General features: G+C 43.8%; 1 protein-coding gene across 1 annotated transcript in view; it reads left to right on the forward strand.

The window, feature by feature from the left end:
- The window catches only part of Dnajb14 (DnaJ heat shock protein family (Hsp40) member B14), a 43,491-nt gene extending 27,131 nt beyond the window's left edge, over positions 1 to 16,360 (forward strand). Inside the window, exons 4-8 of the mRNA NM_001109193.2 lie at positions 9,904 to 10,089; positions 11,949 to 12,043; positions 12,682 to 12,791; positions 13,268 to 13,434; positions 15,672 to 16,360. Of these exons, the coding sequence (NP_001102663.2) occupies positions 9,904 to 10,089; positions 11,949 to 12,043; positions 12,682 to 12,791; positions 13,268 to 13,434; positions 15,672 to 15,796 (683 nt within the window). The 3' untranslated portion in view covers positions 15,797 to 16,360. The remainder of the gene's footprint in view (positions 1 to 9,903; positions 10,090 to 11,948; positions 12,044 to 12,681; positions 12,792 to 13,267; positions 13,435 to 15,671) is intronic.
- Positions 16,361 to 17,786: the final 1,426 nt, after the last annotated feature.

Genomic DNA, 17,786 nt, shown 5'->3' on the forward strand with positions numbered 1-17,786 from the left:
GTGGGTCCTCACAGTGACGGCTGTGAAGGCCGGGTGTCATAATTATGGTTTAATGTCTGGCTTTATAAGGGAGACAATCCTTACTGACCAGCATGCTGGGAGGTGGTTATCTCTGGGGGAGAGGCCCACACAGTCAGTATGCGGGTGGTTATCTATAAATCAGAATGCCAGTTTAATTAGTCCAAAGGGGATCAGAATTGGGAGTTGGTTTCTGAGCCAGTTTTCACCCACTAGAAACTGGACAGAAACCCCAGCCTGTAACCCCAGATTTTCCGTGAGCAAATGTAGTTAGCCATCTTGGCAGCCGTGGTCACAGGAGCAGGCAGGCTCCATTTGTCGTGGGCTTCCTGAGTACTTGATGCTTTCTTAGCCAGTCTCCTGCTGGGAGACGTCAAGCTGTTTTTTCTAATCAGAGACAATGTCTTGGTGTTTTCTTCAATTAATTAATTAATCAATCAATTAATTAATATGTCTATCTTTGCATATACAAGCTTGGACATGGGCTTACATGTGTACACACAGATTTGTGGAAATCAGAGGACAGTTTGCAGCAGATTTTCTCCTACCAAGCAAGTCCTGGGGATTGAACTCAGGTCATCAGCTTGCAGCATGCGCCTTTCCCCGATGAGCCATCTTGCTGGCCCCTTCTTTGATCTTTTATATGGAAACTAAGATAAGTGTTTGATCACACCATTTATTTGATAGAAAGTGGAAGTCATTTGCAGGTTATTTTCCTATTTTTCTTTCTTCAATAATAGAGAAATAACCATAATTAGATTTAGGGCTTAAGTTAAATGCTACATTTTTTTTTAAATAAAGGAAACAAATGTTCCTAGGACAGTAAACCCAAATGTGGCTGGTTTGTCTTTCCCATGAAACTTGTTAAGTTTACCAAAGCGAAGAAATATTTATCATGCAGAATGACTTTTACAACATAAGCATGTTTTACACATCATCCTGGTGACGTGGATTCTATCTCTTCTCTCAACACACACCATCCAAGTCTGGACATGGGTTGGGTGTAGCTTAGGGGTCCTTGCCTCTCGATCACAAGGCCTTTAATTACTTATCCAGCATCACCGTCGAACAAGCACAAAACAGAAGCAGGCCACCAAACTAGGACATAGTATCTTCAGCGGTCCAGCACTAAGTCGGAAATTATTTCAGTACACTGTTCCATTGTCAGCACACACACGAACCTCACAGAAGAGAGCATGGGATAGCCGTTTGTTTCATAAATAATTGCAGATCACGCGCTATGGCCTGGGCTAGATTTATAGTTTAATATTAACAGTGTGGACTTCAAGGGCACGTCTCTCAGAGCAAAGATGTTCATTCTACCTTTCGGCTTTTTCTTATCTAAGTGAAGTGATTTGAGATTTCCTTATTCTCAAAGAGTTTGTAACTTGTAAAGTAGGGAGACAGGCTTCACCCGAAATGTCCACCCTACAGTGAAGCCTAATACCTGTCAGAATTTTGTAGTTTTTCATTCCTGGGTTTTTTTTTCTTATTCTTTTTTTTTATTTAATGTTTATTTAAATTCTTGTGAGAGCACAGACACACCTATAATGTGAGCACTTCGGTGATAGAGGCAGGAGATCAGGAGTTCAAGGTCATCCTCAGACATAAAGGGAGGCCAGCGAAGGTTACATGAGACCTGCCTTAGCCTAGACCTCTTCCCCACAGAGTGAACAGTCATGGAACCAGTGTCATCCCTTTCTCATAGATGAAAAAATAGAGACTCGGAAAGATGAACTGACTTATTCCATTCCTCTCAGGAGACTCACTGTAACTAAATACCCAAACAGAAAGGAATGGCCGAGGAAAAGTCAGAGAGATGACACAGTGTTGAGCCTGTTTGTAAAGCCCTGTGATCCCAAGTTCTTGAGGGACTAAGCTCTGAGGATCACAAGTTCAAGGCTTGCTTGAGCTACAGAATACGGAATATAGAATACAGAATGCATTTAAGGCAGCTTAGGTCACTATTGAGATCCCCTATGTTTTTAAAGAGCTGGGTATACAGGTGAAAGGTCCAGTACCTACCTAGCATTCTTTTTTTTATTTTTAAAAAAATGATTTATTTATTTCCTTATTTCATGTGTGTGAGTACACTGTAGCTGTCTTCAGACACACCCAAAGAGGGCATCAGATCCCATTACAGATGGTTGTGAGCCACCATGCGGTTGCTGGGAATTGAACTCAGGACCTCTGGAAGAGCAGTCAGTGCTCTTAACTGCGGAGCCATCTCTCCAGCCCATACCTAGCACTCGTGAGTAACCTACTCTCAGTGCCACAAAAGCAGAAGGAAGATGGCAAATGAAAAACATTAAAACGAGTGTCACTGGAGCATCATACCATGGCAAGAACTGGCTCTCGTGAGATGTCTGGTACTTATGGTTAGAGGAGAGAGAGGGTAAAGGCTTGGATGTGACCATGGCAGAGTGGTTTAAACACCAGTGGCTTTTTGACTAGAATACATATTTTGTCCTTCTTCCCCACATGGAGAACAGCTGAAAAGCTTAGGCATTCTACAATGAGCAGGTCAGGCGGACATAAGAAGACCGAAGGGTCATGAGAAGGTGGAGGAACTCAGTACTCAGCACTCAGGAGCAGTGTGGCAGGGATCACCTGAGTGTCTCGTAGATCTGACCTTACTGTTCCAGATTAGGTGATGGCAGCCTCAAAACACCAAGAAATGTGGTGGGGGTGGGTGGAGAAAGTTCCCAAATGCCACAGGAAAGACTGACCTCACACCCACCCTTTGTATGACTTAAGGGATAGAGATGGGGGAGGACTGGGAGTTTCACTTTCCTTCCTTCCCTCCCTCCTTCTTTAACTATTTACTTTTTATTATATGTAAGTGTCCTGGCTCTATGCATGCATGTGCACCTCATGTATGCCCTGGAACTGAGTCACAGATAGTTGTGAGTCACATGTACATGCTGGGATCCGAACCCAGGTCCTCTGTAAGAACAGTGCCTTAACCACTGAACCGGCTCTCCAGCCTCAGGAAGAGCCTCAGTTTCATTCATGCTGTACAGTCCCTTTTACCTCTCCGATCCCTCCACAGTGTCAGTAGAGATGGTGTGGGGGCTACACCTCTGCTTCCCTGGACACACACGGCCGTTCTTTTCCCACTGAGGTGCATTAGTCACCTTCACACCAGCTTGACCAGATACTTGGCACACAGAAGTGAAGGGGAGGCAAGTTTTATTTTGGTGTATGGTTTAAGAACTGTCCTGAAGGGAAGGGGTATTCACGGCAAGCGTATTCACATGATGGCAGAAAGGAAGCACAGGAGGGAGATACAGAAGGAAGTGAAGGTAAGATACAGCACCAAGGACATGGCTCATAAGGCCTACCACCTCCTCTTAGACCTCACCTCCTACCTTCAGCACCTACCAATCATGTCTTCTCGGGACTGCACAGAGGCTAATCGTGTATGCCGTCAGAGCACTCATGTGATGTGGAAACCCACCACAGGTGCTGGCAGTGCTTTACCACTCAGCATCCCATAAGCACTTTGCCACCATCCAGAAGTAACAAGACTATAGCCTCCTGGTGTCACAACACCACATAGAACACAGCAATGAGGCATCCCTTCTCCTAGCAGGAGACAACTGCATTCCTAACACGAGTCTGGCGACCCCCTCTCTTCCCAGCATTGTGGGGAGGTCCCCACTCCCACCTCACTTGGTGACGTCAGAGTCTGGGGGGAAGGATCCCGGATGTGTTTCTGCACAGCAGTGGTGTGATAGTGTCCCCTGCTGTACTGGGATGGCAGGAGAGAGAGAAGCTAAAGCAGAACATTTAAGAAGCAGACCCTCACAACAGACAAAAGAACCGAATTATCATCCCAAGAACCAGGACCTCACCGGGGATTTCAAAACTCACTCTGTTAGCCACCCACATGGAGAAGACAGGAAAGCCAGCATTGTGTAGCAAAGATGTTGCTGCATGGATGATCCGGCTGCCCTGAAGAACAAAGATGTGTGCCCCAAGCAGGATCACCAGAGGAGGGCAGAGTCTGGACAGAGTAGAAACTGACCATCACTTCAAGATCGGAAACACCTGCTAAAGTACGGACGGGAGAAAGGGCAGGCTGAGCCAAGACCTGATGAACTAGAGACATCGCACTGCCCACTCAGACAACCAAGAAAGCCACACAGAGTGGAAGCAGCAGCCTTGTGGAACATGGAGCTGTGACAGAAGATCTGATGTCAGCGGGCTCCGAGAGCAGGAAGGAAGACGGAGCTGGAAGTCTCTAGAATGGTTAAAGTTGGGATTTCTCAAACTCAATGTAAATAGGTAAATAAGGGCTGGGGAGATGGCTCAGCGGTTAAGAGCACTGACTGCTCTTCCAGAGGTCCTGAGTTCAAATCCCAGCAACCACATGGTGGCTCACAACCATCTGTAATGGGATCTGATGCCCTCTTCTGGTGTCTGAAGACAGTTAGAGTGTACTTATATATAATAAATAAATAAATCTTTAATAAATAAACAAGCTTTTAGATGTGAGAAATTGGATGAGCCCCAAGCAGTTAAGTCAAAAGAAATCTGTAATGAGAGACATCTCAGTCAACCTTCTGGAAATTAAAGACACACACAGTAATTAATAACATAAAATAAAATCTTAAGACAAGAAAGCGCATGGAGGTCACTCATGCTCAGCCTGCACTCTGTGTCCCAGTCACTGTTATGGTGAGGAACTGTCAGAGTGGAGAGGGATGGTCAGTGACTGCCAGGTTTTCAACACACGTGGCCGCCTGCTAAAACAAACGAACATCCCCAGGGACCTGTAGAAACTCTAGCAGTAAAATTCCATAGGTACCAGATACAAAATTATCATAAAATTAACTATTATATTTTAGCAAGAAATATGTAGACACTGAAAATTTAAAATAGATAAACATTTATAAAAATTAAAAGACTTATAAGTTTAGCAAACGTATTGCATTTTAATTCTGGAAATGATGCAATAATGATGAAAAAATCAGAGACTGTGTAGAACAATGCAGCACAGTCCCTGCGTGGGCTAGAAGACGGCACACATTGAGAACAGAGGACAGGTGATACCCATTTGGCACCTCAGTCTCTCCTCCATATTGAGCCGAGGAGACGAGATTCTTCTCATCCATGTGGAGAAGCAGAAGGGCTCACAAGGTAAACAGCAGGTTATAGGTTACGTCTGGCCTGAGCATGCTCAGCACAACTGATTCCTGTACTCTCTGTGCAGTTGCAGGTATCAGAATTACAGGGTGCTGGCAAAGAAATAACCCGTAAATTAACACAGAATAGGATAGAGAACCAAGAAAAAAAGACCCATTTACTATACCCAGTTGATTTTAGACCAAGCTCTCTCTGAGGGAGGGTAACCTTTAAAAACTCCATTTCCCCACTTCTTTGTATGTCTGTGTCTCTGTGTTAGTGTGCAATGTTCTTGTGGAAGCCACTTGAGCGCCTTGGATTTTCTGGGGCAGGAGCTCTAGGCAGTTGGGAGCTTCTGGTGTGGGCGCTGGACATGGAACTCTGAAAGAACAGCAAATGTTCTTAAGTACAGCGCTAACTCCTTCGCTTCCTAGGGGGCCTTTCTAAGAACTGGGGTTTGAATGGGTGGACGCACACAGGCACACAACCAGCCTTGGCTGCAGTCTCGTGTTTTATATAAAACAACCAACAGAACCCTCAAAAATGGGTCAAAACTACAAATAAAAACAAACTTTTTATTTTATGGAGACAAATCTTTAGGACATAGCACTAGCTAATGATTCCATGAGACTTAATACCAGAAGCGTGGTTTATACGTGGAAAATTAAAGGGAAATTTTAAGGTCATTGTTGTTGTTGTTGTTGTTGTTGTTGTTGTCTCTGTTAAAAGTCTGGAGACCTTAGCTGCATGCTGAGGAAACATGTGTCAACACACATGCAACAGAGGACTAGTGCTTCACGTGAGAGCTCTCCACAGTGGGAAGTGAGCGTTAAGGTAAACCAGGCCTAAGAACCAGGCTAGCCTTGCTGGTGCACTCCCACAGTCCCAGCAGTAAGGGAGGCTGCACAGGAGGGTCACTCGGGTCCCTGGCAGTATGATGTCACCTTTTGTCAAAAGATTTTAAAAATAAATGAGAATGAAAACCAGTATCGTTCTTAACTCTAAATGAGGCGCGCGCTTGCATAATCACCCATTCCAAATTCAGGAACCGGAACCATGTGGATGCTTCCCTCAGGGCGTGACGTGGTCATTGCATGCTTGAACTCTCATCAGCTAAGGTTGTGATTGCCTAAGACTGCACAATATTGGTCCCTTCAACATTCCATCATGATGCGGGGTTCACAAGACTCTCTCCAGATTTCTAGGTAAACAGTTGCTAGTAGGGCTTGGGGAGCTCCGTCTCCTCCGGAAGATTTTTAGGCAGTTGGGACGGAAGGGACATTTCTTCACAGGTACAGCATTGTAACTTTCTCATGCTCCTGTATGCAGCCCATGTTGCTGTAAGCAACTCTAACTAATTGAGGCATACACAGAAAGGGATGTGGAGGTGGGGCCAGGGGACCGTCTCCGTGGGTGAAAAAGCTAGCAGAGTTCATCCCTGCAGTCCGTATAGAAGTGAAGGCAGAGCCACCCCCACAGAGTTGACCTCTGACTTCCATGTGTGTACGTTGTACGCATTATACGCACACGAAATAAGTTTTAAAAAACCTTAGGACCTGAAAGTAGAAGTAGGGTTAGTCAGGAATTTAAAAAAAGGATTAGCGGGAGTGAGCTTAGACAAGAGGGAGTGGGCGTGGACAAGAGGGAGTGGGAGGGGACAAGAGGGAGTGGGAGGGGACAAGTGGGAGTGGATAAGAGGGAGTGGGCAGGAACAAGAGGGAGTGGGAGGGGACAGGAAGGAATGGGGTAATGGGGGTGAACATAATCAAAATGCATTATATATGCACATATGAAAATCTCATAATGAAACTCATCATTATGTATAACGAATGTATGCTAATAAAAGCTTTTAAAAGTATTGTTAAAAAGATGCAGAAGGGTAACTCAGTGAAGTGCCCTGAGTTAGACCCATTGAACCCATGTTAAGATCAGAGCCTGGCAGTGCACCCAAAGAGTCCCAGCTAGATTCCTGGGACTCACGGACGGTGCGGTCCTGCTTACTTGTGGGGGCTCAGGTCAGTGTGAGATTGTAGCCAACGAACAATGCCAAGGTTATCTCTGGCCTTACACACATACAAACACAGATGCACGCGCGTGCGCACGCACACACACACACACATCCATACATGAACACGCACACGTGTGCTACACAACACCAAACACACACCCACGCACACACGTGCACACACACACACATCCATACATGAACACGCACACGTGTGCTACACAACACCAAACACCCACGCACACACGTGCACACACACACACACATCCATACATAAACATGCACACATGTGCTACACAACACCAAACACACACGCGCGCACATGGCATGGCATTTTACTGAAGATGATTTGCACGTGACAAAGTTGTCCATGAAAGGGTTTCAGCATCATTACCCGTTAGAGAAATGCCGGGTGCTGTGCACCTATCTTAATGGCTAACAGAGAAAGTCCCAGTGGCTCTTGTTAAAGTGGTTCTGGGCGCAGGAAGTGGATTATTCATGTATTGTTGAGGAGAAGTAAAATGAGAATAATTTTGCAGAACAGTTTTGGAAGTTGATCAAAAAACGAATTCTGAGCTACCATACAATTGAGCAATGCATTCCTGGCATTTATCCCAGAGAAGTGAACATTTACATTTATACATAAACCTGTGGCAAAGGCAGATAGCTTTATTGTAGTAGCCCACACTAATAAGAGCCCAGCTGTCATTCAGGGGACGAGCAGTTAAACCAACAGTGCTGTGCCCATGCACGAATACTATGTAGTAATAAAGTGAGCACACTTCTGACACCCAACTGTCAGATCAGTCTGGGGACTGTGCTCATGGAAAACAGCCAATTCCAGAGTTTCACTTACATGAATGATCCTATTTTTATATTGTTATTTATACAATATTGTTAGTTTTATTTTTGTCCAACACGGTCTCACTATGTCAACCCAGGCTGACTTCGAACTCAGGGTCCCGCCTCAGCTTCTTGCGTGCTGAGATTCTAGGCACGCACCTTCCCCACTCCGGACTTTCAGCATCCTAGACTCCATAGCATTTGAGAAGCGGCCAATCGCTCTGTAGTTGCCAGGGACTGGAGAGAGGTCTGATGGGACAGGAGTTGAATGCGGTTGTAAAAGAGGACCCCTTAGGGCCAGTGAGATGGTTCAGTTAGTTCTGTAAACCCAGTGACCAAGGTTCATCCCCAGGACCCATGGAAAGGTGGTAAGAAAGAAAGAACCAAGTCCACCAGTTTGTAGCCATCGCCTGCGTGCCCAGAACACACATCGTGCACACACACGGTGAAGAACTGGAGCACCAGAAAGATGGCTATAGAATGTTCTATGTTCCGTTGACTGTCAATGTCAGTTCTCTGTTTATGATTTTTTGCTCTAATGGATAAGATATTATTACTAGGGAAAATTAGATAAAAAAATATAGAAGATACTTACTTTTTAAAATGTATGTGAATCTATAATTACCACAATGTAAAGTATTTATAGAAAAATGAATCAAAAGATCTTTTATGTACAACAAATGACAGTAAGGTAGAAATGGGCTTTTGCAAAGTTTTTTTTTTTAAGATTTATTTTATTTATTCCATGTATGTAAGTACACTGTTGCTGTCTTCAGACACACCTGAAGGGGACATCGGATCCCATTATGAATGGTTGTGAGCCACCATGTGGTTGCTGGGAATTGAACTCAGGACCTCTGGAAGAGCAGTCAGTGCTCTTAACCGCTGAGCCATCTCTCTAGCCCTTTTTGTAAAGTTTTGAACACCGAAATATAATTTGTGTTTTGTTCTCTGGATAATAAGGAGCAGTAATCATTCCTGATTATGCACATGCACAAAATGAGCTAATAGTTCAAGGCTAGCCTGGGCTATGTACTGAGACCCCACTACAAAAACAAAACATAACAGAAACAGCGCTTAAGACTTGATGCCGAGGGGTTGGGGATTTAGCTCAGTGGTAGAGCACTTGCCTAGCAAGTGCAAGGCCCTGGGTTCGGTCCCCAGCTCCGAAAAAAAACAAAAAAAAAAAAAAGACTTGATGCTGAACCCTTGAGCATTGCAGTGGAAGCATGGACGGCCCTACTCTCCCCTGGGGTTTTCTGTCTTGAGGAAAATACGTTCAGAAATGAAGTGAGTGGTAGTGTGCCAAAAGAAAAGGAGATTTCAGTGGAGGTGTCTTGGAATAGTACATATCTATATTGTGCTCAGTATTTGACCTCAAACAACTTACTTGTCAAGTAAGTCTTGGGATCCTTCTGTGAAGCACAGACATAGTAAGTTCTCAGTACATGGTGGAGACCACTGTGGGTATTTTGAACAATTTGGTTTGTAAAGGTGGCCTTGAACTTTTAGTCCTCCTACCTGAGTTTCCTAAGTTCTGGGATTATAGATATGTGACCCACATTCACAGGGCGTAGGTTGAACAGTCTTGATGAACAGCTGGATTTGAGAACTCCAAGTGGGGAAGTGGGAATTTAGAGGCTCTGATGCAATATTGGGGTAGGATAGACGACGTCCCTCTGTTTCCATGCAGTGGGAAGACTTGGCTGGCTAGCACAGAAAGCTATACTGAGAGATAACATGCGATGTTACAAAATGTACATTAATATTTAAAAGAAGTCATCCTGCTTTTTACTGTCTTGTGATTTTTGGTTTCAAACAATATTGGAGTTGGTGCTGCTGCACGCAGGGCAGTTTTCCACAGCCTAAAGACCGCTTTCCAATGCTGTTATTTGTTGCTTCTTTAGAGATCGGAAATGCGTACGCCGTTTTAAGCAATCCAGAGAAACGAAAACAGTATGACCTTACAGGCAGCGAGGAGGAAGCCTGTAGTCCCCAGAGCAACGGCAGGTTCAACTTCCACCGCGGCTGCGAGGCTGACATAACTCCGGAAGACCTGTTCAATATCTTTTTTGGCGGTGGATTTCCTTCAGGTACTCGGGTCAACTGTCTTCCCTTAGCTAGACTGCCTATAGATTTCCAGCATTCCATCTGCACTGTTCGATTCTGAGACAGAGTTTCACTGTAGCATGGCACTCCCTGTGTAACCCAGGCTAATCTCTAACTGACAGCAACTCTCCCTCCTCAGTCTCTCAAGTGTTGGGGTTGCAGGCTTGAGCATGAGGGTCTCCCTGCATTTTCCACAGTGCTGGCTTTCTATCAAAGAAGGGAAAATTTTAGGGGCTATCAATGTTAATAAGCCTGCCTCTTAGTACTCCCAGAGAGTACTTTAATTTTAAAAAATAGTGGCTGAGTGTAGATACCTTGTTTTATTAAAAAGAGAAGAAAAGGAATATAGACAGGAAACCCTGAAGCAGTGAATCATAACTGTTACAATTAGCAGACGCCTCTGGTATGTGGTAGTGACTGACATTAGTCCTTTGGCACCTCAAATGACATTATAGACATTAATGCCAGTGTACATAAATGTCTTCATCCTTGTCTTCATTGAAATAGTAGACAGTCTGATTGACACACAAACCTTTTGAACAAGGAATAACCATTTGAACGAGGGTGTCAGGGAGTGTAGGTTTCCACTAAGTAGATCATACCGCATTAGTGTAAGTAGCATAAACTCTTATTTTTACTTACTGTGCATTGCTTATGTGGAAATAAATTTAAGAATGGTTTCTTTTTTCTTTTTTTTTCTCCATCTTTATTAACTTGGGTATTTCTTATTTACATTTCTTATTCCCTTTCCTGGTTTCTGGGCCAACATCCCCCTAGCCCCTCCCCTCCCCATCCTCCCCCCATTACCGCCCTCCCCCCAACAATCACATTCACTGGGGGTTCAGTCTTGGCAGGACCCAGGGCTTCCCCTTCCACTGGTGCTCTTACTAGGATATTCAATGCTACCTATGAGGTCGGAGCCCAGGGTCAGTCCATGTATAGTCTTTGGGTAGTGGCTTAGTCCCTGGAAGCTCTGGTTGGTTGGCATTGTTGTTCATATGGGGTCTCAAAGAATGGTTTCTTTAAGCTCTAAGTTGTTTCATGGCATTAATGTAAGGTACTCATTCAAAATGAGAATTTGACCTGATGGCTCTTTTAATATCATTGAGAAAGAGTTGTCATTGATAGGACATTTTGCAAAGCATCCTTGAGTTGTAAAAATACAAATGAATGACCATAACTGCAACCTGTGTTTTAACAAACTGAGACCCATTACCTCGAAGAAAAGTTACTAAACTAGCAATTTTGATTGAATATATGTTGTGAACAGTCAGAAATCTTTGAAGCAATAATTTTCTTCTTAGTAGTTAGTTCTCAGTTCTTGGTGAGTTATAATGTGGCTTATTTTGTCAGTAATAGCAATTTCTGGTTTTTTCACCCCATTTGAAAAGAACTTGGTGTCCATCTGGGATCCACTTTGATATATTAGCATTTAAAAACATTAATTATAATGTTGTCTTTGGATTTCTAGATAGGTTTGATTCGTTTAATTACAGTAATCAGAATTTTCAGAATAAAGACCTAAGGTTTCTAGAAATAATCACCAACCATGATGGTCCTTCATGTTTGAGGTGTTACTGAGGAACTCTTCCCCACGTTTTCACAAAGGAATGTAGGGAAGCTGGATCTGGGAGCCCACGTCTTTAAGAAGGTGGAGGCAAGAAGATCACACAGTAAACATTCATTATTCAAAACAAACAGCCATTGTTTTAGTAACCTCCAAGAAGGTGGGCATGGCGGCTGGGCTTTGAATCACAACAGGGAAAGCAGATAAACAGGGAAAGCCATTTTCTTTTCCCATTCACAGTTGTTTTCTAACTTCGCCTTGTGTTTAATTTCCCAGGTAGTGTACATTCATTTTCAAATGGCCGGGCTGCTTACAGCCATCAACATCAGCACCGACACAGTGGGCACGAAAGAGAAGAAGAAAGAGGAGATGTATGTTTACAGTGTAATAATAAGTCTCAAAATGTCAAGTTCCAGTTCAGGAAAGCAATTAGAGTGGACTAAAAATAGGGCAGGTTGTTTTAGGAAAAAAAATGACATTTCTCTTAGCACGTGTTCAAAAGAGACTCAGAAGTCCTGTGAGAGTAATGTAGGTGCAGGGGTAGAGGCCACAGTAGGGTGATGGCCGCACTGTCATCCTTCCAGTTTGCTGTTGCGTAATTCTGACAAAGGAAGATCTATATTTTGCATGTTCTGAAGGTGATGTCTTTTTATTGATCCCGAAAGGTTATGAAGCGATGCAGACAAACTCAGTCAGAAGTCTGTCTGCCTTTGCTTGGTTCAAAGGCAGCTACACTTGGCGGCTTCTATCGCTTAAACTCTTACATGCAAAGCTGAGTGGAGAGGACAGAAGGCTAGACGTGAAGAGGCCTGAGGCAGCCCCACCACACATCCAGGCACACACCTAGTCGTCTCTGTGTGTGTGACCCGAGGGGGCTTGCTTATCTGTAAAGCGGGATCCAGCCCTAAGGCACTGCCCTCAATGGCCACAGGAATCCCTATCAGAGTGTATGGCAGGCCGCTGGTTTGTGACGGTCTGACCCAGTCTACGCCCTCTGGTCTCTTTTCAGGGAGGCTTTTCCGTGTTTATCCAGCTCATGCCTGTCATTGTGCTGATCCTTGTGTCCCTGTTAAGCCAGCTGATGGTCTCCAATCCTCCGTATTCCTTATACCCCAGGTCGTAAGTAGCCAAGCGAAAGTTGCTGTTGTGTCTTCCCTTGGAGCGTCCTGTGATGCTTTCAAGAGCCCACTCATCTACGGGAGTGTCCCTAACTTAATAGCTAACACAAGTGATACGTTTCTTCTGTCCTTCTTGGTGGCGTACACTTCTGTCCCACTGTGGATAAGGACAGAAGGGCTATGACTGAATTTGAATTTAACACGGTAGTTAATACACTGACATGAAAGACAGGAAGGAAGGGGACAAAGTGATTGCTCTTCTACAAATGTCATTAAGTGAGAGACGATTTAAGTGAACAGGAGATAAAGGAAGCCTAACTTAAAAACAATCTGAATCCTCTGTAAAAAGCGGCTTGTTTTCTGAGAATGTAACTAATACTGATGTTCACTTCAAATTACTTTCCCCTTTGCTCCTTGATTTGCGCAGTAGGACGCAATCTTAATTAAAAGAAGGATAACCATCTGTCTCTTTTGCAGTGGACAAACTATTAAAATGCAGACGGAGAACCTGGGCGTGGTGTACTACGTCAACAAGGACTTTAAAAGCGAATATAAAGGAGCGCTGTTACAGAAGGTAGAAAAGAGTGTGGAAGAGGATTACGTGACTAACATCCGGAATAACTGCTGGAAAGAAAGGCAGCAGAGTAAGTCTGTCATGTTCCCACTGTCTTAGAAAGCCTTGGAGTCTCCGGAGTCATTGCTGTGGATTTCCTTACCTAAGGAGTGCTCAGAGATCACGTGGTTTATATGGGAATTCAGTACACGAATAAGTACAGTCAGCCCCCGTGTCTCAGGCCTCTCTCATCCCTGTTTTCAATCAGCCGCCAATCAAAATGGTGCAGAAAAAGAGCCGTTGTACCTGTCCCGAATGTGTGCGGATGTTTTTGTTGTCAATGTTCCCTAATCCATCCGCCCTAACGCTTGCTGCATGACGCCACCACCTTAGGCAACATGTGTAAGCCGGAAGTAATATGCATAGGTATAGGCTCTATGCAAACACAGATGTTTGTACAGGACACTTACACATCCTTCTCTCTTAGCGTCTGGAGGTTCTGGAAGCAATCTAGCATGTCTACTGAGGATTGCATGTAGTGATTTTTATACATGTGGCAAACTATAGTAATTGGATAGTGTAAGAACCTACAGTGTTTAATAAACATTTCGTTGAGTAGATTGCCTTACTTGATACTTCCTCCAATCTCACATTACCCGGAAGACCAATTTACTTGCCTCTAAACTAGGTACCTTATCACTACAGCATGAGGTTCAGTAAGCATTTAACATGGTGGCTTAGGCCAGTCAGTGTTATTTTGTCATGCAAGGGTGCTGATGGACCCAGTGCTAAGCAGATCTTGCGGACCATAGCTACAGTGAGTTCATGAGAGCAGCAATGACATCATGCCTGTGAACATCACGCCACATCCCTCCAGCCCGTCCAGCTCTGCCTTCTGCCCATGCTCCCTGAGCTTTGGAGGGATGGTAGCCATGTCCTGTTTAGGGCTGCACCTTCTGCAGTCACATACGCTCATTACCTGGACAGCTTATAAGTCTGTAGTCACCACCATTCATCGCAAAGACAAACTCTCTCTCCGAAGATGGCAGCATGTTAATCATGGGATTGTAAACAAGTATTTAAGGACAAGTTCATTGTGTCCATTTAGCAAAACAACAGAGTAGCTTCTCCAACCAGGCCTGTGGCCTTTTAGCCATAGGGTTTTGTCTAGGTTTACAGTACCACGTGAATGCTTTCCTGTCAAGTGGACCTCAACTCTGGTCAGAAAGTAGTTATTCACCCCCCACCCATAACAGCTATAGCATTTATTCTATGATAGACACATACTATCTAAAAGATTAGTAGGTTGGGCCACAGCATCCACAGCTGAATTAGACTGTGCATAGCAATGCTTCATCAGTCTGAATAGCTTTTTGGCACCATGAAAACTATCTGGGAAGAGCAGGCTTCTAGCTCAGGTCTAGTCTGATTTTCCCATGACCAGGCATGTAATACGTTTAGCCTTAAGGTCTCATCATATGACTCTAGCAGGCAAAGTTATGGCGATTGATTCAAGTTGTGCGGTGGGGGTATTTGCATCTTTGGGTGGGGGGTGCACATATATTCCAAGTTTTTGTCATGTGTGAATACACACACAATACTGGCACTTGGGGTGCTTGTGCAGAAGGACCACACATTTGAGGCCAGCTTGGGCTATTTAATGAAGTCCATTCTGAAGAAGGAAGAGGAGGAAGAAGAAAAAGTGGAGGAAGAGAAGGAGGAAGAACATGTTTTAATTTGTTTTTAAGTGTTGGGATTATCACAAAACCACAACAAACACAGCCACTGGCAGCCATGATTCTCAGGTAATATCTTAGAAAAGCCCCAGAGAATATTCCAGAGCAGTCACTTAAGCCACTTGGCTCAGGGGTGACAGGGGAGGGCTCTGGGGGGGGGGGGGGGGGCGTGGCAGGGCTCTTGCCTTATTTCTTTTTGATGTTGATTCTGTGTGCTAAGTTCAAAGTAAAATTATATAAAGAAAAGGCCCAACGGATGTGGTGGTGAATGCCTTTAATAATAGCACTCTGATTTCAAGGCCAGGCTGGTCTACATAGTGAGTTTCAGTACAGCCAGGACTATGTAGAGACCCTGTCCAAAGAAAAATTCTTTTAAATAAAAGAAAAACTCTGAGTGAAGTAGTTTATAGGAATCATACTTGATTCTTCCTTCCTTTTTTATTTCTTTCTTCAAAGTCAGTTAAGAGAAGTATGAATGTATGTGTGTGTGTATATATATATATATATACACATACATATATAGAGTGTTATTTAAACTTAAGCAACTAAGGTGATGTAAATTATTATTAACTAGCAACCATCTGACATACAGAAACAGATATGCAGTATGCAGCAAAAGTGTACCGTGATGAACGGCTACGGAGGAAGGCGGACGCCCTGAGCATGGACAACTGCAAAGAGCTGGAGCGGCTGACCAGCCTGTACAAGGGCGGGTAACCGAGTGCTGCCCGCTCCCTTCCTTGTACTGTCTTTTCTGTAAATTCCATGTCGCCATGAAGCGAAGAAGACTTGATTAAAGACTAAGCTGAGTAGTTGATTCCTGAGACCTTGGACTGTTAATGATCTACTGGCTCATTTCAATAGTAAGAACTGAAAACTAAATATTTTAGTATGCTTCTGCAATTACTTTCTCTTAAAATCTTACATGATTCCTTCCGAGGTCTGGAGAGGATTATCACACCTGTAGCAATTGCCAGTTTTGTGAGTCTCCAGTATTCCTTTGCCATGTAAATATTTCTAGGATGATTTTGTATACATATGAGCGCTTGCCTTTTATTTAAATTACGTTAGTGTTTAGCTCCATGAGACACTCCGTTCAGGCCGATGGAATGGACACAGTCACATTTCCCATGAGGTGTTTGGGTGTGTGCAATTTAAACAATGAAAATTTTTTTCAAAAAGAAAAAACAAAACTTTATGTAAAATCTTATATCAGTGTAGAAGGAATCGACACTTTTAATATTGTTCTTATATTTCAGAATATATAATGATATAAACGAACCAGTGTTTACTACCAGTCTGCTCTTTAGTTTATGAATTGCTAAGCCATACATAGGAATGAAATGCTATAAGATAGATTCTAAATGAAATATGACGACAAATATTACGCTAAGTGAGTTTTCCATGGTAAGTTGCAATTACGCCATTCACAATTCCAGTAATTCAAAGTTAGTCCCAAATGTTCACTTATGTGTCTTTCAAGGCTACTGAAGCTTCTGAAACAAAAGATGACCTTTCTTCCTATGGAAATTCAGTTTCATGGAGATAACTGAAGCAGCACCCCCCAAAGCAAATGGATTCTTCTACACATAAGTAATAAGAACAAAATGACCACTACGCCCAGCTTTGTGCCTTTCCGACTGAGGCTGGCTTACTTGACAGCATGGTGTGTTGGGCCAAAGTAGCCCTGTGCAGAGATAGAACAGCATTTAGTGCAGTGCTTAACAACAAGCCATCAGAGCAGTGATTGACAGCAAGCCTTCAGAGCAGTGATTGACAGCAAGCCTTCAGAGCAGAGATTGACAGCAAGCCTTCAGAGCAGTGATTGACAGCAAGCCTTCAGAGCAGTGATTGACAGCAAGCCTTCAGAGCAGTGATTGACAGCAGGCCATCAGAGCAGTGATTGACAGCAGGCCATCAGAGCAGTGATTGACAGCAGGCCATCAGAGCAGTGATTGACAGCAAGCCTTCAGAGCAGTGATTGACAGCAGGCCAGCAGAGCAGTGATTGACAGCAAGCCTTCAGAGCAGTGATTGACAGCAAGCCTTCAGAGCAGTGATTGACAGCAGGCCATCAGAGCAGTGATTGACAGCAGGCCATCAGAGCATGCTGAGCTCCACCAACCCAGCCACTCATCAGGTCTTTAGAGTAAGCGCCTTGTAATGAAATCTGTGATGTAAAGTGAGAAACTACAGCCGGGACTTGAAGCTTGGCTGCCTACTGAGTTAGACGTGACCTCTGCTCTCCTGTGTTTAATGGTAGCAATGGCCCGAGGGTTTTGCTTCACTCAGTTAAAGAATTACAAACATATTTTTGGTAGTTTTTGTCATATTTCCCGCCCCCAATCCTTTGCCCAAGAACAAGAATGTTAGGCAGAGTGACTTTGTGCCTTTGATTACGGATTTCTCCCTAAATATTATTGGTTTATGTCATCTGTTGAACTCAAGCGGTCTCTTGTGTTCTGCCATCAGCCTCGTCAGTAGAAATACTGATTTAATAGTGGGTTGGATTACACACATTGTCCTAGGAGTCTGGAGAACCCAACCACCCTGCTAGAAACATGACCTTTGAAACTAGGAGTGCTGAAGAACGTGAAGGTTTGTTTTAAGTTTCCACATAATACGTTTCCTGCGAAACTATTAAAATGCTATACATCTTCTCGTCTTCAGTAGAAACTTTAGCCTCACAATTTACTTATTTTTGTTAC

Source organism: Rattus norvegicus, chromosome 2 (genome assembly GCF_036323735.1).
Source record: "Rattus norvegicus strain BN/NHsdMcwi chromosome 2, GRCr8, whole genome shotgun sequence".
Classification (NCBI taxonomy): domain Eukaryota; kingdom Metazoa; phylum Chordata; class Mammalia; order Rodentia; family Muridae; genus Rattus; species Rattus norvegicus.